The 25,561-nt window shown below is 41.8% G+C and overlaps 2 protein-coding genes across 2 annotated transcripts; one reads left to right on the forward strand and one right to left on the reverse strand.

The window, feature by feature from the left end:
- The first annotated feature begins 4 nt into the window (after window positions 1–4).
- acss2l (acyl-CoA synthetase short chain family member 2 like) lies at window positions 5–25,561 on the forward strand. The gene is made up of 20 exons (XM_034555063.1): window positions 5–84; window positions 8,380–8,526; window positions 8,653–8,802; window positions 8,950–9,145; window positions 14,068–14,159; window positions 14,507–14,610; window positions 16,153–16,228; window positions 16,415–16,490; window positions 17,407–17,491; window positions 17,656–17,793; window positions 18,217–18,387; window positions 18,484–18,617; window positions 19,200–19,332; window positions 19,767–19,823; window positions 20,050–20,130; window positions 20,633–20,741; window positions 20,845–20,913; window positions 22,736–22,912; window positions 23,920–23,994; window positions 24,093–25,561. The coding sequence occupies exons 7-20, from the start codon at window positions 16,198–16,200 to the stop codon at window positions 24,218–24,220; spliced, it is 1,464 nt and encodes a 487-aa protein (XP_034410954.1). The 5' UTR covers window positions 5–84; window positions 8,380–8,526; window positions 8,653–8,802; window positions 8,950–9,145; window positions 14,068–14,159; window positions 14,507–14,610; window positions 16,153–16,197; the 3' UTR covers window positions 24,221–25,561.
- Window positions 1,558–7,849, reverse strand: ndufv2 (NADH:ubiquinone oxidoreductase core subunit V2). Its single transcript, XM_034555064.1, has 8 exons — window positions 7,706–7,849; window positions 6,738–6,800; window positions 5,118–5,180; window positions 4,537–4,653; window positions 4,235–4,403; window positions 3,718–3,827; window positions 1,890–1,966; window positions 1,558–1,753 (listed from the first exon to the last, which is right to left on the reverse strand). The coding sequence occupies exons 1-8, from the start codon at window positions 7,745–7,747 to the stop codon at window positions 1,660–1,662; spliced, it is 735 nt and encodes a 244-aa protein (XP_034410955.1). The 5' UTR covers window positions 7,748–7,849; the 3' UTR covers window positions 1,558–1,659.

The raw sequence follows: 25,561 nt of genomic DNA on the forward strand, positions 1-25,561 counted from the left end.
CCGAGCTTAAAACGTCTTCGTCTGCTGGATAGACTATAGATGGGTATGTGTGGAAACGATTTAACTCGTTGTTTTATCGACGCTGTGAGTAAAATCCCCACCTTTTACTGTTAGGAACATTCTCCGCGTTTTCACCATGTGTCAGCTAGCGACGCGTGTAACGTATGTTGATGAGTATTAGCGTGTGGACATAAATGACAGGAACAGTAATGGGCACTTGACGTCATCTTTTCCGCTGCTGTGTTGCGTTTAATGGGAACTTTCTCGAAGATCCCGGCGGAGGTTAATAGAGGAACGGCGGTTTATGTCTCTCTTTTGAGCATGACTTAATAATGTGGTGTCATTTTGATTAAAGAAACCGATTGCGTGAATTCGGCTCGCTTATAGGCCCCCCGACTCATTGTATCGGCCAGCTCGGAATTGGTTGCGCAGTGATATTTGCATCATCTTGTATGTTGCGCGCATGCGTCATGGTGCACAATATTTTATGTTGCAGAGCGGGCTTGAAAGTCGCAAGAGGAACCCGGTGTGGGGGAGGGGCACCGGCTAGACACGAAAAAACGCCACCGGGGCAGGATGGAAATGTCAGGAGCAGTTGTAGGAAAAGGGCTGTGTGTTGAGAATTATAAAAGCTTAAACGGATTAACTTTGAAGATATGTGGAATTCATGAATGAGTCAGAATGTTAATTTAACATAACTATAACTATATTTGGTCTTCTCAAAGTGCTCATTTAGGGTACAAGTAATTACATTTTTATTAGTAAGACTGAGTAGAAAGGTAATGTATCCTCCAATTAATCATATCCACATTTCATAGAACATGTATATCATTTTAATAATCTCTAGTTGAAACAAATTCAAGATAATTGAATGTGATTAAGTTTGTCTAGTGATCATTTATATTAGAAACATGTATTCATTTACAATTCTAATATTGTTCGATTTATTTTTGGATTATAAAAAATGACATTCGGTAGCCTTGAATAAATTGGAATAATAAATCTGTATTATGTATTCAGTCAATGTAGTATGTGATCAAATGTTTTTGACTTTATTGCATTGGGAATTCTGACCAGAAATACATAATTGGATGTCTTCTTTTTTTCCTATTAAATCATTTCAGTTTAAGTGAATGGACTGGTTTGCATGCATTTAATGTGCCACATTTGCACATAATAAATGTGCATGACTCTTCTAAATGCATTTTAATGTATATGTGATTGGTAGTCAAGTGAAACCCTTTATGAGCTGGTCAGAGGAAGAAGTATTTTAGGGTTAGTTTACTGTCAGCTACGTTAGCCTAGTGCACAAAATGGTGTAATTTGATGAAGAAACATTTCTAGGACCCTGAAAAGACATGTCAGAATAATAATTCTGTAAAATACCAGATTGTTAAACATGCCAAAACATTCTGACAGTATAAGACTCTTACAGTCAGTCCTATTTATTTATATTCAAAGCACTACACAGGCCAACTTATAAATAATCTATACCATTAATTCAGTTATATTACCATGTGATTATTGGAATCCTATAAGTGACACTGACACAATTAGCACAGGTATATGAACAGTTTATTTACACATGTTTGATTTAACCATAATATCAGCTTCAGGGACAAGTTGCCTTTAATAAAAGCAGATGGTGACCAAAAATGTCTACAGGTCTGGTCTTACACCGAAGCCTGGTCCTTTAGGAGGCTCCGTCAGAGAGGTCAATCCACCTGCAGGCTCACAGGAGAAACGCCCGTTCCTGTAGAAAAAGAAAAAATGGCTTAAAGCGCAGTCAGTGCATATACCATTTTTTTTTTTAGACCAACAAACAAATTTCTTCCATCAACCAGAAAAATGATAACAGGCTAATTAATTCATGACAATTTTGTATGTACCTGGGTCCAGGTGGTGGGACTCTGCCTGCTTTAAGCTCATCAATAATGTCATCAATGTCCTTCGGTAAGAGGTCCTCCTGGAAACAAGAAGAAAGCAAGATAAATGAGAAGAAAGACAGATAGTGCAGCACTTTTCAATGAGAGTGGTCTTGTGCTGGATAATTAACGTCTTAATAGTTTTTCACATTCTTCGACCTGTAGAGTGCTGCAGGGATGACGGATTTTCATAGGACAAAGTTAGCATTACACTGGTTCCCTCTACAAAAACTCAATGGTATTCTTACATTACATTTTGGATTATTGCACAAAATAAAGATCCATGGCCAAGTTGGTGGTACATGCACATTTAAAAGTTCAGCATAATAATAATAATAATAATAATAATAATAATTCACCTCACTTATTTTTTAAGAGTGAATGCAATAAAACAAACTACACCACGGTCACATGACTGAATATACACAATGAGGCTGTAAAGGTCGTGAAAACATTTAATTTAGCCACTTGATAGCAACTGCCTTAAAAAGAGGTGTTTTTATATCATATAACTTGTTGTTATATTAATAAATCAAATATCTTTAGCTGGTTTAGCACAGACCTTATTGCAGGCATCCAACCCATCCCAAAAAAATAAAAAATAAACTTTGAGATAAGGGCATAAATGCTACCTTATTTCCAGGTTTAATTCTGCAGTTCAAAGCAAGGAGAAGGTTTTAATGACTCGAAATGCTACTTTTGCAATATTACATGTAGCTTATGAGGATTATAGCTGATTCAGACATATTAAAGTAGGTTTTACACTGTCAATTAAAAATGTGCAGACTTACTACACAATAACCGTTAATAATAATACGCTTTTGTTCATAAAATGATAATCAGATATAGTAATAGTCAGAATGTTTACATGTTCATGTACTACAACAGATAATGAAAATGTCTGTCGAATCCCCTTTTAAAGATAACATTGTTTTCCTGAAGTCAGTGCTAAAGTGGTTACAACTGTGCCAAATAACTGAATTAAATTAATACTTTTTTAACCCATGTAATCAAAGAAGGGCTGGTTATGCTAGACGTTTGTATGCGTGACCAAAATCACAACTACTAATGGTCTAACAATATTTTAAATGGTTCAGTTACAGCATTATTTACTTTGTTAATGTGCATTAAGATTGAATTAGACATTTACATCTCAAAACAATCGGACATGCTATTATTTAACAGGCATATTTGTGCAGCTACACTAAGGTCTGCTCAGTGCTGCAGCTCTTTCCAGGTTTAGAAGCCAGAATCAACCTGACACATTGATTATCTACAAACCGTTTCATCTTTAATAAAACCAAATCCATGCAACTTGTGACGGAATGATTCCAATACTGAATGCACGTATTCCACCTTAAACTTCTGCCTGCAATGATCACACCTCACTAATTTTAGGTGTTACAGAAAATTCCTCCTTTCTCAGACACATTTATTTTAAAATGGCTGATTCGCTTTTGCTCAGGTTGCGATAACTTCAATAATAAGTTCCCATGGCGAATGAGTGCAGGATAGTTTCAGATCATGTCACCATAACTCCAAAAAGCAAGCTTTTCATATCATATCTGGTTACGAAAGTGAATCTTTGCACAAGACAAAGTTATTACTCCAGCCGTATTACTTTTCATTTAAGTATTTTCTGCCATGGCTTCCATTCCACTCCTGAAAAAGGACTGAGAGGTGTATTCCAGACATTATTTGCAAAACTAGTTTCAGGCTTTAACCTTATTTTGTTAATCTAGTTATAATATTCGGACAGGAGGCCATCTGCACAGAGTAGTCAAATACTCACGTAATAGTCGTCATTGATCTGGATCATTGGAGCATTCACACAGGCACCCAGGCATTCCACTTCGATGATGGTGAACATCTTGTCTGGGGTAGTTTCTCCAACCTTGATACCTATGGGAAAACAAATAAATACATGCTTGATATTTACCTAATCTTTTCTGAAAAGCTGCACATTATGGTTTTAGAAACAACAAATACATTTTACTCAAGCTGCCTGACATTAAACTGTAAGGTGAGTTATAGCCAATATAGCCTCACCATTTGGTTGATTAAATGAACAAACTAGTATGAGGATGCTCTATTAAAAGCTCCACAAACTGAATTGGGTTAGTGGAAGTTGTTTGGCTTGATTTCAAGCTGATACATCTTCTTGTTTGATGCTACAGTTTACTGTCATTTGAATTGCAGAAACAACTGTATATTTACAAGTTTGTTCCCAACCTTTGTTTATATCAAATACACAACATAAATGGCATCTGCCTTTTCATCTCTTCATTGGTGGAAAATGGCTGCCTTACCCAGTTTGTTTTGGAGGGCCTCCAGAATGCTGTCCGAGTTGCAGAGCATGCAGGGTGTTGTTGTGCAGATCTGAATGAAGTATTTTCCCACGGGTTGACGCAGGAACATCGTATAGAATGTCACTACTTCATACACTCTCATTGGAGCAACTTCCAGAACCTCAGCAACCTGAATAAAAACAATTACTAGTGTCATTGCATGTCACATAGCTGGTGTTGTATGGCCTTTCATAAAAAATGTTTTTTTAAACAAATTCAATTGGCATCACACAGCTGTAGAACAATTTGCAGAAAAACTGTGCCTTGTTCATGGCGGAGATAGGGAGCCATCCGTGTTGCCTCTGGGCTACATCCAATACTGGGATGGTGGCTGCTTGCTTGTGTCCAACAGGGTACATTGAAATGATCGCCTCAATCCTCTACAAGGGATCAAAGAGAAAAAGAAAAAAGGCATTTGACCATAAATGGAGTTGCTGAGGATAAGAATAGTTAGTTATCTTTTCCATTTGTCAATTTAAACCATCTAATGTTCATACAAAATCATTATGTGCAGATATTTACAAGAGATGCACTGATCCTGGTATATGGCTTGACATCAGCTTAAAAAAGTTATGTCAAGCTGAATATAACTAAATCATTGTTTTATCTCTGATAATGATCAGGCACTCAAATTACTGTCCATTAAAATGTTTAAAAAAAAAACATGAAATCACATTTCAGCTTTTTAGAATGAAAGAAAACATGAAAATAATTGTCTGGCTGAAACAAAAGAAACATAGCCCGTTTCACTAGTTTGACTTGTTTGTATTTAAAGACAGGAAAATATAAGATATTGGTCAGTGCTTCCCCTGAATGCACCACTCAACACAGATGACAGCCGTACCTTTTTGTTCTCCTCGGTGAAGTCAAAGGGAGTATCTGGGTTGTTGTCGGGAGTATCTCTGTGCTAAAACAGAAATACCAGTTTTAAAAAAGAAGTTGTTTATCATCTCAGATATTATCCTTAGTCATCAGCCAGTTTTTAAAAAAAGTTAGGCAAATACTTTTGACTGAATATATATCTTTTAATATTGGATGTGTTTATGATACCTCAATCAATATTATGGATGTTTGTTTTTTTACCAACAACCACTGCTTTCATGTAAGTAACAGGCTTATCTGTAGTATTTGATAAGATCTGATAAAATATGAAGAACCCATCAGGGCCACATGGGAAAAGAGGTGCTGCTATTGAACTGTTGAAAAGACTCACATGGATAACAATTATTTGGGCTTCTGCACACACTGCCCCCTTGTGAGCAGCAAATATCCTTTGTGCAATTAGGAAAAGGAACAACTTAGAATGTAATGGAGTTTGAAGTTAAAGTTGTCAGAAAACAGCATACACAACTTTTAAAGAGTTCAAAAACAAGTCAACCAAACTGACTTCTCCAATCACAGATTAAAAACATCTTTACCATCAAGGGACAATGAAACCGTGGCATGTTTCCATTACATGACAATATCACGTGATGTTTTTGTTGCACAGCATGGCTCTACTAGGCTTTGAAGGCAGCTACTGAGATAAATTAAGAGCTTTTGGAAACTGACACCGTCGGGATTATTTCAGCAAAAATAGAAGCACAAACATCACTGAATCATGCGTTGATCACATTTATACATTAGTTTTATTGGCTGAAACGTGTACAAATATTATGACCACGTGTAAATAACGTGTAAATACAGTCTATAACTCAACTGACTTTAAGTTTGTATTTGTGAAATATTTGTTTATATCAGTATTATGTGTAGACTCTGGAGTAACACAGGCATTTCATAAAAGAATATTATGTTAGATGGGCAAATAAAACCTCAATCTCCAGAATGTGAACCACAGAATGAAAATATTTGTAGTTTAGATTTTAATTTTCTGATTTTCAAACTTTAGATTAAATGTTTATGAATATGCAACATATACCCCCCCACATAAAAATAAAAGACATTATGAACTGATGCTTTGTCATAATACAGAGTAATGGTGTACACTATTATATGCTTGTTCTCTATTACAACCAGGCGCTGATCACACTGATATTGATCGAGTCAATATTGCATATTCTGCATGTTCTGAGCACCAGAAATAAATGCACCTTCAGTGTTGATGGTAACTCAGTGCATTTACTGCTTTCCCATGTAAAAGTAGTCCCTCAGTTAAGAGCTAAAATGAAATCTGATTGACAGAATTGAAACACACTAATATTCTGGCCACTTTAACTAAGTTTAGGGGACTATTTATCTCACAGATTTGGGTGGAAACACATTGATAATATGACAATCAATTATTCTGATAATTCTCTTTTTAGTCATCCGTTAGCTGCCGATTCAATTTGAAGCACTATCACCAGTTAATTGTGAGGTGCTCAACAGGCACTGAACAAATTAAACTTGCCTACACTACAGTGGCGACTCAGTTCCCATCTTCTTCTGCACATTTCTTGACTTTGGCAAAGAAACTGTAACTCACCACGAAGATGCCACCAGCTCCAGCACGTGCAGCAGACTGATGCAGACTCCTGACCTGTCTGGCCTGCAAACACAGACAAAGAAGTCAGATAAAATACCTCGTAGTGTGTGACTTCATACTTTAACATCCCAAGAGAGTCTTTTGGGAGGAGTACCTGAAAGGACTTGACAACTAAAAGTGACAAAGTAATGATGTTCTCATTGTCTACCACAGAGATTATTATTAGATTAGATCATTATTAGTTCAATTAAAAAGATAAAAACCTGAATGTTCTTGTCAGTGTATATATTCATTTAACTGTTAGAAGCTTAAAACATCACAAGATGGGATACCTTCACATAAACATCACTGGGCTACTAATTTGTAAAGGTACACGTCATTGACATTTACAGATTTTAGGGATAGAAATACAGGCTTTAGTTTAAAATAGTTAGATATACCCTTGATTTACTCATTTGAATCTTAATAAGTCAATCAATGGAAATCTAAGATGATCATACAATTATTTAAGGCTATTACCAGGTCCGTATGTCTAATTTCTATTAATTCCACTGAAACCAAACAAGAATCTTAGCTCAACTTAACCTAAACCACACACACACGTTTGTGGGGACTTGCATGTTGTCCCCAATAGGAAGGAGAGTACCCACAATGTGTGAAATAGCTAACGCTAACTACAACATCGAGCGAGTTGCAGCTACGTGTTTTTAAACGAACTACTTCTAATACGCAATTGCTCATGTCCAGACAAACGTTTCCTTTGAATTGCTAAATTTGTCAAACGATCACCGTGTTTGACAGCAGTTAGCTAAATTAGCTCACATGCTAGTGTTACCCCAACCTTTCTTAACGCTAGCTTAGCGGCCTGCGCTACTTGCCCTTGTGAGGAGTCATAGCATTTTTCTCCAAGTTGTCCAAAAGGGCATTTACATTTTCACCCACAGCCATAACGAACATCATAAACATACCGTCTGCGATACTGCAGAGCGAACTGCAGCAGACAAGAACATCTTGTGGCTTGAAGTTTGGTCCCAGTGTGTTAGCAAAAGGACAGGACAGCAGCGGCTGACATCAACACAAGCGTTTCCACACTCGATTAAAAGGGTCTGACGTGATCCACTACGTCGGACGTCAGTTGCGAGAGAGCTGAATCGACCCCAGATTGAATGTTGCCAACAGTCATTTGGACACTTGTTATATAACCTGAATGGTGGTTCGCGTTACTAGCGAAGCAGCGTTTACCAGGGAATTAGATAAAAAGTTGTATTACATATTATAATATTGAAATATGCAAATAATATATATATTTACAAATTGTTACACTTCTCACACAAAACAATGCTACAAAGTGCATTCTCTGTAAAGTATATTATATTATATGTAATACAAGTGAGATGCTAATTCAAATTATTATTTCATTAATTTTGATTACGGTTCACATTGTCATGTGATGTTCTGGGATAATTAGTGACAAACCCGTGAGGGTCAGGGAGTTTGTTTATTGGATGTCAGTAAACACAATGTTGTCTCTCTCTCTCTCTCTCTCTCTCTCTCTCTCTCTCTCGCTCTCTCTCTCTCTCTCTCTCTCTCTCCCACCCATCCTGTCAAAATCAAACATCCTCATGCCCACATGAATCCTCAGCATTCATCCCCCTGCTTGGAAAAGTAATGCCATCAACAGGCCAGAGTGGGCTCATCCAATGAAAAAGTGGGAGTGCTGCATGCTGCATGGCAATTGGCTGCCCTGGCCCTAGGCAGATTGCGTGAGCATGAAGCTCAGGGATTAGAGGTGGGTCTCTATGCATGCTGAATTGTGTTGCTTCAGTACAAGAGACCTTCTAGTGTTCTTACTTTACTCAGGAGGATCCAGATCAGCTGTGACTCCAGATTAACCCATATTCCGACTCACCCTCAGATGATATAGGCTTCTGTCCTTCCACAATGGTTGTTCCTGAACCCCAGGAGAAAATGTACTACCCTCCTGATGACCTGAAGAGGGATGCTCATGTGCCTGATCTTAACACCTATCTGGCACTGTACAGGAAGTCTCTTGAAAATCCAGAAGGTAGGTCAAACACGTCTGTATTTTTAGTTCAGTGCTTGCAGAGTTTCCTAGCATTCCACCTCCCCCTGACTGTATGTCGTATCTCTCTGTGTTTATCTGCCCTGTCTGCAGCCTGTAACACTGACATAAAATATGACTTTGTTTCAGCTTTCTGGAAAGAGATTGCTGATGAGTTCTTTTGGAAGAAGCCAGCAACAGGACCAATGCTGCAGTACAACTTTGATGTGACAAAAGGCACCATTTATGTGAAATGCATGGAAGGGGCCAAAACCAACATGTGCTATAATGTCCTGGACAGGCTTGTGAGGGAGAGGAATCTTGGTGAAAAGGTTGCCTATTACTGGTAAGCGACAGTTTCTGTCTGCCATGAATCATGACTTTGATGGGAAATACTTCCTTGCGTTATGTCAGGTATTCCAGCAGCAACTGTTGTGTCCCCTGTGCCGACCCCTGTGCACCAAAGCAACTCTCAGCGTGGACAACACGGTGTCAGTGCTTCAATGTTTCTGTCCTCTGACTCAACAGAGAACATTAAATCGGATCTTTCCCCACATTGTTCATATGATTTGGGTACAACAACTAAGAGTCTTGTAACACTCATAAAAAACAAGTTTTTAGGTGTTTTATTACAGTACAAAAGGATTGTTTTCAGAATACGACTTTATTTGTTGTCTGTTTTGTTCTCGTCTCACAGAACTCTTTCAAGCTTGTGACTTTCACTAAACTGGAGTTTTGACTCTATATTACGGAAGATATATACTCTGTCAACAGAAGGCTTAGGAAACAACAAATAGTGGTTGTGCAGCTCAGCAGTAATAAGGGTTCATTGAAACTGGGCAGAGCGGAGACCAGCCATTGCCCACACAAGTGTCTTAACGCTGATTATACTACATCAAAGCACTTATGTAATATGCTCAATTGTTTGTCACAGCGGTTTCAGCACAACATATGAGGAGAATACAGTCTGTCCACTGTAGTATCAAGGTTATATTCTTATATATATATAAGTTATCAGTGGCCACTGTCAGGATCTGTAGTGTTGTTTCGTGTTTCCTGTCTTATTTTGAAGTCCTTGTCTCTCGTGTCCTCTGTTTCTCTTCACTTCCTGTCCCTGTGATTGTCTGCCCTGTTCCTGATTGTTTCCTCCTGTGTCCAATCACCTGCACCAGCCCTCTGTATTTAAGTCCTGTTCATGTCATTCCCCTTGGTCGGTTCGCCTTGTCTAGATCGTGGAAGATCTTGTGTGTGTGCATGTTTTGTATCCTGGTTTTTTGGAATCCTGTTTAGCAATAAAAGTTGCTTTTCCATCGTTGACGGCGTTTGGGTCCTGTCCTGTCGAGCTGCACATAACAGAACGAACCGACCAAGAATGGACCCAGCCTACAACCCCTTCGAAGGGACCCGCTTGGCCTATGGGGGCCCTCGTAGCCTCCAGAAAGGGAACTACAACCCCCATAGGGTCTCGGCACCAAACCCCTTCGAAGGGACCCGCTTGGCCTATGGGGGCCCTCGTAGCCTCCAGAAGGGGAACTACAACCCCCATAGGGTCTCGGCACCAGACCCCTTCAACGGGACCCGTTTGGCTTATGGGGGGCCTCGTAGCCCCAGGGGCAGAGGTCACCCAGGCCCAGCCCCGGAGTGGGGGGCACAAACCTCCGGACCGCGTCGGTGGAGGGTTCCGGCTGCCGCCTCTGTGCCGCAGACTACTCCGGTTCCCGCAGTCGCCTCCGTGCTGCAGCCCTCGCCTGTTCCTGTTGCCGCCTCCGTGTTCCGGCCAACCCCAACCTCCTGGGACCTATTGGACTTCCGGCCGGCCCTTGCTTCCTTTGCCTTGTCCCAGGACGCTTTCCGGGACATGATGGAGTCCCTCCAGGCGTTAGACAGGGTCCTGCTTCGGCCGCAGTCCCCGCCGGTTCCTGCCGATGCTGTCCCGTCGGCGGCCCGGCCGACCCCAGCTCCTCGTGTCCCATCGGCGCCCCGGCCGATCCCAGCTCCTCGTGTCCCGTCGGCGCCCCGGCCGACCCCAGCTCAACGTGTCCCGTCGGCGCCCCGGCCGACCCCAGCTCCTCGTGTCCCGTCGGCGCCTCGGCCGACCCCAGCTCCTCGTGTCCCATCGGCGGCCCGGCCGACCCCAGCTCCTCGTGTCCCGTCGGCGCCCCGGCCGACCCCAGCTCAACGTGTCCCGTCGGCGCCCCGGCCGACCCCAGCTCCTCGTGTCCCGTCGGCGCCTCGGCCGACCCCAGCTCCTCGTGTCCCGTCGGCGCCTCGGCCGATCCCAGCTCCTCGTGTCCTGTCGTCGCCCCGGCCGACTCCAGCTCCCCGTGTCCCGTCGGCGCCCCGGCCGATCCCAGCTCCTCGTGTCCTGTCGGCGCCCCGGCCGACTCCAGCTCCCCGTGTCCTGTCGGCGCCTCGGCCGATCCCAGCTCCTCGTGTCCTGTCGGCGCCCCGGCCGACTCCAGCTCCCCGTGTCCTGTCGGCGCCCCGGCCGACCCCAGCTCCCTGTGTCCCGTCGGCGCCCCGGCCGACCCCAGCTCCTCGTGTCCCGTCGGCGCCTCGGCCGACCCCAGCTCCTCGTGTCCCGTCGGCGCCTCGGCCGATCCCAGCTCCTCGTGTCCCGTCGGCGCCCCGGCCGACCCCGGCTCCTCGTGTCCCGTCGCCGCCCCGGCCGTCCCCGGCTCCCCTTGTCCTGTCGCCGCCCCGGCAGACCCCGATTCCCCGGGTCACGTCGCCGCCCCGGCAGACCCCAGTTCCCCGGGTCACGTCGCCGCCCCGGCCGACTCAGGCTCCCTGTGTTCGGTCGCCACCCTGGCCGCTTCCTTTGACACGACCTACGGCTCCAGAGCCCGGTTCCCCTGAGCCCGGTTTTCCGGAGTCCGTCTGTCCGTCTGGTGACCGTCCTTCTGCCCGTCCCCCGGAGCAGGTCTATGTGCCTGGTGGCCATCCTCCTGTCCGTCCCCCGGAGCCCTTCCGTCCGCCTGGTGGCCGTCCTTCAGCCCGTCCCCCAGAGCCCTTCCGTCCGCCTGGTGGTCGCCCTTCTGCCCGTCCCCCGGAGCAGGTCAGTCCGTCTGGTGACCGTCCTTCTGCCCGTCCCCCGGAGCAGGTCTATGTGCCTGGTGGCCATCCTCCTGTCCGTCCCCCGGAGCCCTTCCGTCCGCCTGGTGGCCGTCCTTCAGCCCGTCCCCCAGAGCCCTTCCGTCCGCCTGGTGGTCGCCCTTCTGCCCGTCCCCCGGAGCAGGTCAGTCCTCCTGGTGGGTCGTCCTCCGGCCCGTCCCCCGGACTTCTTCTGCCTTGCTTTTGGTCCCGCCTCCGGCTCCCCTCCACCCACCCTGGGGGACTGTGTTGGGTCGTCTGGAATCCGCCCCTTGAGGGGGGGGTTATGTCAGGATCTGTAGTGTTGTTTCGTGTTTCCTGTCTTATTTTGAAGTCCTGTCTCTCGTGTCCTCTGTTTCTCTTCACTTCCTGTCCCTGTGATTGTCTGCCCTGTTCCTGATTGTTTCCTCCTGTGTCCAATCACCTGCACCAGCCCTCTGTATTTAAGTCCTGTTCATGTCATTCCCCTTGGTCGGTTCGCCTTGTCTAGATCGTGGAAGATCTTGTGTGTGTGCATGTTTTGTATCCTGGTTTTTTGGAATCCTGTTTAGCAATAAAAGTTGCTTTTCCATCGTTGACGGCGTTTGGGTCCTGTCCTGTCGAGCTGCACATAACAGCCACAGGGATTGTTTTTGACTTGTCGAACACGTATGTGACTTTAGCTCCCACCTGGCCAAACAACATTTACAAAACTACCTCAAGTGGTGACACTGCAAAAAATAAGAAGAAGAAAATAAGACACGAAAAAGTTCAATGTCTGTTGTTTTCTTTGACTCCGCTACTGCGCTCTGTGATGAAGTGTCAGCCTTTGCTTTAACAAAGAGGGTTTCATATCTATTCTCTACAAGTTTATTAATCCTTTCAAGTGCTTGTAAGAAATAGTGTCAGCATAAAAAAAAAGATACACATTTTCAGTCTCAATAAATGCGATATTTGTATAAAAGTATTGAATGTTAAACAAAAAAAAAGGAGAGGTAATTTATCAGCTGCTTTAAAATGCCCTTCTGAATTGTTAAAGGTCATAAGAAAGAGTAAGCTGCAGACAAACCAATATATACCATTGTCAGTGAATAAAAGACTTAAATGTGTGGAGCATGTACACAACAGCAGAAAGTCTAAAGGCAATGGTAAACATACGCCATAAGCACAGCACCTAAAACTGCTTCACTATGTTTGGATTTCATGACAGGTGACCTCAGGGGATCTGTGGGTTAATACTGTCACACAAGTATTTTGCTCATAAATTATCGGGCGATCTATAACTGATTTGTATTAGCAAAAGGTTTTTATTTTTATTTGAGTAATGTGCTCAGCTTTCTTGGTCTTTGTTCGATTTTAAACAGCAGCATTCTGAATGAGCGACAGCTGTCAAATAGCTTTTTAAAAAAAGACCTGAGAAAATCCCAATACAGCAGTCTGGCCTGCCAGAGATGAAGGTGTGGGTTACGTTTGCTAAATCTTGTTTGTAGGCAAATTCTATAAATTATGCTATAAATAAATAAATAAAATAATAATGAAACACTTTTTTAGCCATCTTTAGAAATATAAATATACATTTGGTTTGATCCTTTTTGTAAATGTGTTTGATCCTTTTTGTAAATGTTGAATTTAAAGGGGTACAAGGATTGACCCCAGTGGGACTTCATTTTTGATTTGGTTGTTTCTGATATTTGCATACAATAGTATATGAAGACTAGTAAAGACAATCAAATATAAGCACTTCATCAATAGCAGTTGCTTTTGTGCAGAGTTTCATCACTGTAATTGGAATTATTTCACCATCATCATGTAATAAGGTTGATGCCAGGTTTTGAGAGAGTTTTTGACCTTTTTTCCGGACCAGAGGCCTGCTAATATGTTGCTAGCTCGCATGTGAAACATTGTGCAAACATGACTTTCCAAAAACTGTCCGACAAACATCCAAACCCAATAGCTCCAGGAACAGTGGGGGCAGGTTATCTCCCCTGTGAACCTCAAAGGGCAACATAATGGAGCATGAGAAAAACACAGTACATGTGGGGGGTTTCTGGGTCTGTCATGAAAGTATTTTAAAAATAGTTGATACCCTGGTTAACACAATGTGATTAACATACACAGAGAGAGCTTCATACAATCTGAGACAGGTTTCGCATGACAATAACGGATTTGTGTTGTGTCCCTTGTATGTTCTCTCAGGGAGGGAAACTCCCCTGACCACCACATGGCCATCACCTACCGCCAGCTGCTGAGCCAGGTCTGCCGTTGCGCTAATGTCCTCAAGCAAATGGGTGAGACATTTTAGACCTAAACAACATTACATCAATATGAATTGGTTTGTAGCTAGAAAAACAAAGATTACCTCACCCTTTAAAGTTACTGTAGTAAAACAGGAAATACATGAACGCATGCCAGAATCATTGCTTGATTCCAACATGTTTTAACTCGTAGAATCATGAGGAAAGGAGGACACATTGACATTGGTGTGCCCAATGCACTTTTTACACATCAGACATTCAGTATAGGATCTGGCATATTCAACATGCTGAACATTGCCATTACTGGTTTGAGTTGAGCAATAGCTAAGATGTGATTTGTGTTATCCAAAACATCAAATCTGCTCGTTTCTATGTTCAAGGTGTAAAAAAGGGAGACAGGGTGTCCATCTACCTTCCCATGATCCCAGAGCTGGTCTACACTATGTTGGCCTGTGCAAGGATAGGCGCTGTTCACTCTATTGTGGTAAGAAGTATGATAAACTATTATTTTTCACTCATTTTGGAGAAGCAGACAAATAGGTTTTACTATGAGCTGGTTAAAGAAATGGTTCAGAAAGTTCACCTTCTCTGACGCTCCAACCAGGAGTCAGTCAGCATTGTTTTATGGTAATATCAAAACCATATCTGGCATCCAATATGTCTCAATGTCTCCTAGTTTATACGGTCAACATGTACTGTAGCTTAGCAGTGTTTGCCTTGTTCCTATCAGCTGTTCTTTGTGTGAACACAGCACTGACAGCACATGCACTCAATATGTGGGTCAGGCTGTATCTAGCTTGGCTAGGCGACAGAGTCTTTGCAGTTTTGGAAGGAAGCCAACACCATTTTAGCGTTTTAACATTCCTCATCCATGCAAAGGTTAGTAGCCCTGTTAAAAATATCTCCAGGCTGCTCCAAGGTGGGTGTGCTTTATGACTTGCAAAGGACGGGTTCTGGCAGACTTAGCTGTAAGTGACCATGTCTGTTCTTGGTCATTGTTGAACATTTTCCAACTCTTGAGTGAAAATGGTACTTGATAACATCACTCAGCAAAATGCCATCCTCTTAGATTACCATGTTAATTTTACTCTATTAATCTATTAATATTAAGCTTGGCATGAAATTAAATCACAGACGGAGCCAGACAGGACAGTCATGTCAGTCGTGTAGTGACATTTCTTTTGAGTCGAGAGTCCTCAGTGTCCTGACTCATAAAAGCTGTCATCAACACTGAAATGGTACACTCTGTGAACTATTCACCTTGTCTCGAACACAAGCGTCCGGCGGTGGACAAAGCAGATGACAATCCTATAAAAGAATCATTATCAAGGTTTGGTTTATTATGTAAGATTGAACAAGGTGACTTTGCTATACAAGGTAAAGAGAGAGAGCAGCGTGCATCAGACTGTTTGCACTTTAAAGCAAGGCTTTGTAGCTTTTGCTGAACTGCAGTGGCTGTGGCCACAAGTATTAATGAGTGAATAATGGTCAAATCTAAAACATAGTTCAACGGTAAGTAGGGAAGAGGAAGACAGAAGGAGGCCGTCTCGACTTTACCGACAAAATGTCACTCAAAACGACACGTACCACCCAGGAAGAGACTCTAAATGACCACAAATAAACATGAAATGACGACAATGAGACCAAAACAACTATTCTGTGCTTTTATGTATGTTTTATGACACTTTAGTTTGTTTTACTATGTCTTTTATGTGTTAAGTTTTGGGCTTTTAGTTCCTTTCATTCTCTTTGTGTTTTTAATGTATTCTGCTTTGATTGTAAAGCACCTTGTCGCAGTGTTTTGAAGGGCGCTTAGTAAATCAAATGCATTATTCTTCTTTTAATTATTTTAAACGTCAATCAAAGTTTATAGTTTGATTTGCTTGTTTAAATCAAGAGGTTTAGGTAATCAGGCAAACAGTTGTCATGTAAGCAATAGAAATGACAGTAAAACCCAAGCTGTAATAAACCAGAATTATCCTTAAAGACCATATGTTTTATCTTCTCTTTCTCTTTGCATGCTCAGTTTGCAGGTTTCCTCCTCTGAGTCTCTGTGTGAGAGGATCGGTGGATGCCCAGAGCAGCGTCACTGGTGACAGCAGGTGTGTCCGGCAGCCCACATAAGACAAGTGTCAGCCAACAGAGCAGCAGCAGGATGTGATGTGTTGTCGCGCTCAGGGGCTCTAAAGACGGTTTTCAAGCTGTAAAGACTCTCTGTGTTTAAATACCCTCTCCCTGATGGTTCTCACTGCTCATCACCAGTCTCTCCATTCCTTTGTAATATACAGATGGTGTTTATAGAGGGGAGAAGCTGATCAACCTGAAACAGATTGCAGACGAGGCTCTGAAGAAGTGCAGGGAAAAGTAGGTCCTGCTGAAAGGCCAACAAGTTGTTCGGTTCTCAGCAACCGCCCATATTTACACTAGCTGCTGGTAATGGACTCAACTGCTGATATATGACTCACTAGACACACAGACACAACACACACACACACACACACACACACACACAAACATACACACACACACACGTGCGCACACACACACACACACACACACACACACAAACATACACACACACACACGCGTGCACACACACACACACACACACACACACACACACACACACACACACACACACACATTCTGATACACCACACAGAGCAAAGCCCTATCAGCTGATATCAAGGACGTTGAAGAAACACACTGCCCGGTTTCCATATTTCTGGGTTGCCAGGCAACATGGGAATCTCAGATTATTCAGGAAAGCCCGAACTGCTTGTCTCCCATAGCAACATGAGCCGGGGCGGTATGTGTTATAGCAGGGGTATCATTTGAAAATAAAGCATATCGTGATGTTGTCCATTATACCAAAGCTTCGTGGCAAAACAAAAGTAGAATCAAAATCTTTCAATCAAAATCTCACACTTTCCATATAACACAGAGCTTTCCTGAAACTATTTAACTATTTAACATAATATTCATATTACTTTTCTCCATTTCCCATTTCTGACACTACTTCTGTCTCTCTTAAGAGGGATCCCTCCTCTATTGCACTTCCCAAGGGTTTTAACTTATTGTTCCCATATCAAGGGTCAAAGATGTCTTTTGTTCCTATTGTAAAGCCCTCGGAGAAAAATATTTATATACGGAAATTGACAAGTATAGTTGAAAAATAAGGAGAATAAAATGAAAGAAAAAAAACAACACTCATTGATTGGAATTTCTACATGTGAAAACTCACAAAACCTATTTTTTAATTCATTTATTATTCCCGCAGAGCGTCATCGAGTGTCACTAAATGCCTCGTCATCAAGCACCATGCATTCAGGACAAAAAGCGGAGCTGCATGCAACAAACTACAGGTAGATATATAATAACCCAAATGATGAAAATAACATCTTATAATTTATTACATGTCAGTTTATAATTGACATGGTCTGGTATCGCCTGTCTTTCACCAATTATTAAAGTAGATAGGATGAGTGATTTTATATCTGGCATGCGTTCCTTGCTGTGATGCATTCAGACCTCCTGGGACCCAGACTGTGATGTGTGGTGGGATGAGGTGATGAGAGACTCTCCTGAAGAGTGTGAGCCCGAGTGGCTGGATACTGAGGATCCGCTGTTCATCCTCTACACCAGCGGCTCCACCGGCAAACCCAAGGTCAGATGAACGATGTGCAATGAAATCAGTTTTATGTTCTAGAAACAAGACAGAAAACAATGTTCTGCATTTACATTTTCAGTTAAACCACATCTTTGAAATCGCAGCATCTTATTTTCTACTCTGATAAGGAACTAATGGTGTTAACTGTGCTGTCTTTGACATAATATGTAGTCACTGCCGGAAAATAGCGAGAATTAATGTTTTTTCCAGGGGCATAAATGTGTGCGTCCCTAAGTTAAAAGAACCACAATTGCTTTAGTATTTTGTGTGTAGATGTTATTATTACATATAACACAGGAGTCAGAGCATCAGATAATAGGAAATTATCCCTCTCCCTCTCACACACACACCCACGCACACACACACACACACTGACGACCGATTACCTCCCCCATTTATGTTTCCGTGCGTACTGTACAGGGTGTTCTCCACACTGTTGGCGGGTATCTACTCTATACGTCGTTGACCTTCAAGTACGTTTTCGACCATCACCATGACGACGTGTACTGGTGCACTGCCGACATTGGCTGGATCACCGGCCACTCCTATATCACCTACGGCCCCCTCGCAAACGGAGCCACAAGCGTCCTAGTGAGTCTGAAAGACACTTTTATCATTTTAAAAATCCCCCACAGTGCCAGTAGAAGACAGAGATCTTTTTTTGAGATGCATGTTTGTTTTCTCCAGTTTGAAGGTATCCCAGTTCACCCTCACATCGGCCGGTTCTGGGAGATCATTGAGAAGTACAAAGTAACCAAGTTCTACACAGCTCCAACAGCCATCCGCCTGCTGATGAAATACGGACGGGAACCGCTGCAGAAGTAAGAGCCTGCATCCTCCCACTGCCACAGCAGCTCAGAAAAACCTAGATTTCCGGAGGCTAACACAGTAGTTTGACTTTCAAAACACAGCTCGATGTAATCTGTGCTTCGAGTGTATTTCTATATCAGTTCTCACATGGAGATGCACATCTTTCAGACCTCCCTCTTCGGTTCTCACTTCTAATGTAAGCAAACCAAAGCTAAAAAAAGAAAACAAGTGTATTTCCCTCAATATCAAATTATTGCTTTAATTCAAAACATCAACACTAAACATGTGTTTACCGGTGAAGTTGATAACACATATCAGGTGACAGGATAAAAGTGCATCATTTGGCACTTATGTCTTGGAAATAGCCAATCACTAATTTGAAGTAGTAGATATGGCAGAAAGTGGAACTCGTGAACTATATTTAACATTACAGATTAAAACGTAACGTTTTACAATCAGTTGGTCTCATTAAGATCAAGATCTCTATGTTAATAAAGTTAATAGACTACTAGTCCCAGAACGGTGCATCAGTCCAACATCATGATGAAATATATCAGATATCTGAGGGAAGTTTTCTCACCTGCCTCCTCCAGGTATGACCTCTCCAGCCTGAGGATTCTGGGTACTGTTGGTGAGCCGATCAACCCGGAGGCGTGGGAGTGGTACCACGATGCCGTCGGTCAGGGCAGATGTCCCGTGGTCGACACTTACTGGCAGACAGAGACCGTAAGTGCTCAGCTGGCATTCAGTTATATATCAAAATCATGTTCTGAGGCTTAGAAAACATTTCAGTTCATATGTATATGATAATACATGTGGTAAACTCTGACTGATTATATTCTGACGAAGTTTTATGGGGAAAACCCCTCCAAATGTACACCTGTAATAGTCTTGCACTGTCCAACACATCACAGATGCACAATTAATATAATAACTGTCAATCACACGTCAAAGGGGATGCCCAAGAGGAGCAGAAACCCTATTTAGATCTGTTTTTCTCTGTGACCACACAGCTTTAAACCCTGCGTTTTAACCAGGAAATAAAGATAATAACAAGTACAATAATGTCAAAACAATAAACATGAATACACCAATATTAAGCCATAAATACACAATTTAGAGTTCCCTGTTCCTTTAAAGATCGATGTATTTCTCTATAGGGAGGCCACGTGTTGACTCCTCTGCCTGCTGCCATGCCGCTGAAACCAGGCTCCGCTGTAAGTAGATCTCGTGGTATTTTGATGTATCTCTTTAACACACCAACATCTTCTCTGATGACTTTTATCAATGCAAATCATGCTGTTAAGGAAGGGTTGGACTAAACCAATGCAGGAGATGCAACTTTTCTATTTGGCTTGAGATTATGATCCAGACTATGAAAGAAACATACAGGAGCGGTTCAATGAGAGCTATCTCACATTAAATCCACATCTCATGTTTCAGACCTTTCCTTTCTTCGGAGTAGAGCCCACAATCCTCAACGAACACGGAGAGGAACTGGAAGGCGAGGGCGAAGGTTATCTTGTAAGCATCAACTAGATTATATGCACCTTTATTTATCCCCGTGAGGGAAATCGTGTGCAGCAGCTCGCCGGCCAGAACAACAGATGCACACAGTAGAGAGGAAATAATAAACATTCAAAGGGTTTAATCTTAAAACACAATATGTATTGTTTGTGTAACTGATAAATAATAAAACTATAAAAGATAGGTTCACCGTATCAATTCAGCTACAATCATAATTGGCCTGTCAACCATTCGTTTTGTTCATTTCTTGTGACTTTTCATGTTATTGTTTTATTTGCTTATTTCAGACTTTTATATATTATTTTACTGCAGTGTCTGTATTAACCTGATGTGAAATAATAATTTGAAATAATAATAGTAGTTCTGGCTCACGATTCTTCACACGCAAGGCACTTTGTTTTGAAAGGTGCTGTACAAAGTTAATTATATAGATTATACGTTTATTAGTATTAATAGTAGCAGGAATATCTCCTAATTATATTATGTGTTTTTTTCCCAGGTATTCAGGAGGCCGTGGCCTGGAATAATGCGCACTGTGTACAGAAACCACGAACGCTTCGAGAAAACCTACTTCAAGAAGTTCCCGGGCTTCTATGTAACTGGTGATGGTGAGCCAAAGAAACTTCTGGACACTCAAGTTCACAAACCTGTCAGAAGAGTCTTAATACCAAAAATGTATCTGAGTATGTTGCATGTTTTCTCCTCTTTTAGGGTGCAGGCGGGACAAAGACGGCTATTACTGGATCACAGGAAGAATAGACGACATGCTGAATGTGTCAGGTACGCTACTGTGTCACTGTCTGATAACAAAGGAAAGGTTATTACAATACTAAACCGACGTACTGAGGGGAGAAGGAGGGGGCTGAATTTACCTATAAACTGATATATGAAGCACTATTTAAAAATTTTCTGAATCTGCTCTTTTTGATTTAATAGGATTTTCCAGGGAAAACATTTCCCGAAGAATTCAATGTTCAGACAAAGGCTGTGTAAATAATAAAAAGCTTATTTAACTATAGCAATATTTTTCTTTAAGCTTTTGGGCTGTTATTTATAGTAATAATAATGGAAAGAAAGAAATAAACACAATATCTCACGGTATCTTTTATTGTTGGAATGCTTATTCCCACAATGTTCACTCTTCATTCACCATTTGAAGGTCAAAACATAGAAACGGTTGTGCTGGTTGCAGACTTGTGTCAATGGAATCCAACAGACTTACACATTTAGTTCAGGGAGCCTGAACGCAACATGAACTCCATCAGACTCAATGCTCACTCTGACTTCCCATTTCAGTCAGTGGACAGTTTGCTAACCTGCTCTCAAGCTCACATTTCTTGACACCACAAACATAACGATGACATCACCGCGGTCGGCAGAATCTTTCACGTCTGATACACAATTAATACATCAAAACGTAGATATCCTCTTTTAGATGATTTGTCCATTCAAGCAGTCCTGTTTTTGATTGTTTCATCACTTTTGACTTTTTTATTTACAGATTCAAATCTTCAGATGTTTCAGATAGATAACTACTAATACTGCTGCTGCTGCTGATATACAACTACTGCTGCTACTACTGCAACTTCTGGGACTAATACTGCTACTATTACTACTACTAATACTGCTACTACTGCTAGTATGACTACATCTGCTGTTGCTGCTGATATACAACTACTGCTACTGCTACTACTGCAACGTCTGGTACTAATACTACTACTACTACTACTACTAAAACTACTACTACTACTACTGCTGCTGCTGCTGCTGCTGCTATTACTTCTTCTACTATTATTGCAAAAGGAACTGTTTTTTCTACTATACCACGGCTATTTCTGCTACTTCTTCTACTACTAAGTGTCTTTGAGTACTATGAAAAGCGCTATATAAATTAAATGCATTATTATTATTATTATTATTACTACCACTACTGTAACTTGAGCTGAAACTCTTGTTACAAACACTACTTCTACTACTACCACTGCAACAGCTTCTTTAGATAATGCAGTTCAACTTCTAATTCTGCCACTTTTAAAACTCAACAAACAGGTTTTTCAGCAGCGCAGTTCTTAGCTATTGGACATACACATTTTTTCAGGAATATAATTTGAAACTCCTTAATTTTAAACATTTAAAATTAATTTCAGCTGTCAGCATTCCAACACATTTTCTGCAGGGAAAATGCATTTTCTAGTTTACTGTGGAAATTCAGTGTGTGTCTTTATCCGTCTGCAAAATAAGTTCAAGCATCCTGACTGGGAACCAGCTCCTAAAAACCTGAATGAATAGCTCACATGTCTGAGCTCTGCATGCAAACAGGCCTGTCTGACAGGTGTTGAACACAGTAAGGCTCTTTAAGTATTAACTAGAATAACTTGAGAGCCAAAGTGTAACTAAATCACAACAAATATGATTGACACAGTAGAACATGATTAAATACATAATAAATAATAAGGAATATGTAGCAAGAGATTTTTGATACCGGCAGATACACACGCCACCATATGAATAAGGGGAATACTGGCACACATTTTTCTCCACTTAGAGCATTGCTTTGTTGTGTATTATTACTACTACCTTGATGGTTTGTTGTGTCTTTCAGGCCACCTGATGAGCACAGCGGAGGTGGAGGCTGCTCTGACGGAGCACCCGGCCCTGGCGGAGGCTGCGGTAGTGAGTCGGCCTCACAAGGTGAAGGGCGAGTGTCTGTACTGCTTCGTCACCCTCAAAGACAGCAGGGAGTTCAACCACAAGCTGGTGGAGGAGCTCAAGAGACTGGGTGAGACTCCGGCACAGGGGAGGGCTTACTTGAGGGTTAAAGGAAAAAATCAACTGAAAGGGATGTGAATTATGGTTTTAAATATGTTTATTCTGTAAAATGTTCCGTTTTTTTTTTTTTTGTCCGTCTTGGTTCATCTTGGTACAATCCCTTCAATCAGATGTGATTTGTAGATCCATAAGTACATCGAATCAAATCAAACAAAAACAATAGCTGTTTATAAAGGGTTCCTTCATTTGAGATAATTTGGCCTTTATGGTAAAAACATCAGGTAATTCTTTTAGATTAATACTGACCAACACATTTTTTCTATTATCATAAATAATATATTTGTTGGGGTTTTGGACTGTTGGTTGGACAAATTGATAATGAAACAAACCATCAGTTACATTTGCAGATGTGTTTGCTGTCGATTAAGATAACATACAACTTTATTGATCTAGTGAGGTAAATACTGTATCAGCCTATATCAGAAGATATTTAAGCTTTGTAACTGTAGAGTTTGTACAGTTGGATCACGAGTTTGTAACTGTACACAACAGAGAGAAAAACCTGGTGAACAATGAAGCTCATATTGTTCACAAACTAACTGACATGTCCATACAAACACCTTTGAGTCAGTTTTAACATTACATTACATTATCCGAACCGCTCATCCTTTTTAGGGGCGCGGGGCACTGGAGCAGATTCCAGCTGGAACAGGTCACCAGTCCATCACAGGGCACATATAGAGACAGACAACCATTCACACTCACATTCACACCTACGGGCAATTTAGATTCTAATTAACCTGATCTGCATGTTTTTGGACTGTGGGAGGAAGTCGGAGAACCCGGAGAGAACATGCAAACTGCACACAGAAGGAGTGCCCAGAAAGGGGCCTCTTGCTGTGAGGTGACAGTGCTATCCACTACACCACCGTGCAGCCTCCGTTTTAACATGTTATCTTTAATTTTCAGTCAGGACCATCTTTATTCTGCTATTCCTTTTCTGTATTGTTTTGTCAGTGAGAGAGAAAATCGGACCAATCGCCACACCAGACTTCATTCAAAATGCTCCCGTGCTCCCGAAGACTCGCTCAGGTAAACGGATCAACACCTCTTTAAAAACCAACATACTCGTCCTCCTCCACTCCCCTCCTCAGTAACATCTATCTTCCCTGACTCTGGATCCACTTTAGGGAAGATCATGAGGCGAATCCTCCGGCAGATCGCCCGCAACGAGAAGGACCTGGGCGACCTTTCGACCCTGGCCGACCCAAAGGTGGTGGAGGAGCTGTTCAGCAAGAGATGTGAAGCTGCAGCCTGAACAAGCCCCTCCCCCTCTCCTTCTCTCTGTATGCTCTGCAACAGCACACATGAAGACAAATCCCAAACTGCTGGTTCTGGGTCAGCATCTGTGCTCTTGTTGGAACTGAATGAAGGGGCTGGGATCAGAAATGTATACCGCTGGCACTGAGACATTTAAAATTGTTTTTTCAGGTGGAGAAAAGAAAGTAGAACACAATTGATTTGTACGAAATGTCAGTGGTTGCTTGTACAAGGCGACAAATGGGGCTTTCGTTGCTTTTGCGTTTGGGTCAAAATGTCAAACAAACTCGTCTCAGAATTGCTTTTAGCTCCATGTGTCATATTGTTGGAGGAGGAAGTTAATGTTCTCTTTGTTAAATTTTAAAATAGAAAAGTCAGCTGTGCACAGCTTGTTTTTTTCGACTGCAGCCTGATGTATATTTTCAATCTGTGATACATTTCTATAAGCTGTTGATTGGCCCCCTCATGTGGCAGGAATCGCCCTCTACAGCTACTGTCTGATGGTTTTCTGTAAAAGGCTTTATACTCTCCTGCCTTTTGTCTTTTAATGATGCACAGAGCGCTCACAGGGCTTTGAGTGCAGTATGGAGCTGTGAGGGATGCAGAGAAGAAGATAATAGAGGGTTGTGTTATCTGAAGTGCACTGGATTCTTTTGAAATTACAAGCGAGTGGTCTTAAAAAAAGATGAGATTGCAGCAGGATGTTCTGAAAGTGGCTCAGTCGACTCCTCTCTTATTTTACTATAAATGTTATTTGTCTCCTCTACACCGTTAAACACAACATGCATGCAGCAATATACTGTATGTTTGTTTAGGTGGGGAGGACGAGGAAAGAGGAGCCCAGAAAAATGTCAATGGGTAATATTACATCATCACCCCAGCAGCAGAGGAGGGGTTACCATGGTAACCTCTTAATTCTAACCCCCCCCCCCCCCCATGCCATATGATGTGGAATTTACAGTTGTGTTGATAAGACCGTTATCCTGGAATGTATTACTGTTTGGCAACATTAGCCCTTTATCTGCTAAAGTCATCTTAATTATTGAGATTTTTAGTCTTATTTCTTTAATTAGTACCAATATGTTTTCATTTCATTGGGGGGAATACTGTAAATCAACAACACTATTTTGAATATCTTTTTTTTCTTCATTTTTCCAGTGTGAACGCACTACATACTCAAACTAATAATAATAATTAGTATGTTGAATGAATTTAGGTCATGTAGTGTTCAGGGTTAATGTAAGGGTATAAATGTAAGTCAATGCATTTTAAGTGTCAAATTGATTTTGCGACGATTTTGTAAAAGACTATTTTGGCAATAAAAAGGTGTTGGAACACA

Source organism: Cyclopterus lumpus, chromosome 17 (genome assembly GCF_009769545.1).
Source record: "Cyclopterus lumpus isolate fCycLum1 chromosome 17, fCycLum1.pri, whole genome shotgun sequence".
In the NCBI taxonomy this organism is placed as follows: domain Eukaryota; kingdom Metazoa; phylum Chordata; class Actinopteri; order Perciformes; family Cyclopteridae; genus Cyclopterus; species Cyclopterus lumpus.

Bases quoted from the DNA above. Each gene is read 5' to 3' on its own strand.
- ndufv2 (XM_034555064.1), bottom strand. From the start codon at position 7,747: ATGTTCTTGTCTGCTGCAGTTCGCTCTGCAGTATCGCAGACG. The intron at 3,828-4,234 runs GTAAGGCAGCCA...GTTTTCCCATAG, and splicing joins GGCCCTCCAAAACAAACTGG to GTATCAAGGTTGGAGAAACT. The intron at 1,754-1,889 runs GTACATACAAAA...CTTTTTCTACAG, and splicing joins GTCCCACCACCTGGACCCAG to GAACGGGCGTTTCTCCTGTG.
- acss2l (XM_034555063.1), top strand. From the start codon at position 16,198: ATGCCCAGAGCAGCGTCACTGGTGACAGCAG. The intron at 18,388-18,483 runs GTGAGTCTGAAA...TGTTTTCTCCAG, and splicing joins ACGGAGCCACAAGCGTCCTA to TTTGAAGGTATCCCAGTTCA. The intron at 18,618-19,199 runs GTAAGAGCCTGC...TGCCTCCTCCAG, and splicing joins GGACGGGAACCGCTGCAGAA to GTATGACCTCTCCAGCCTGA.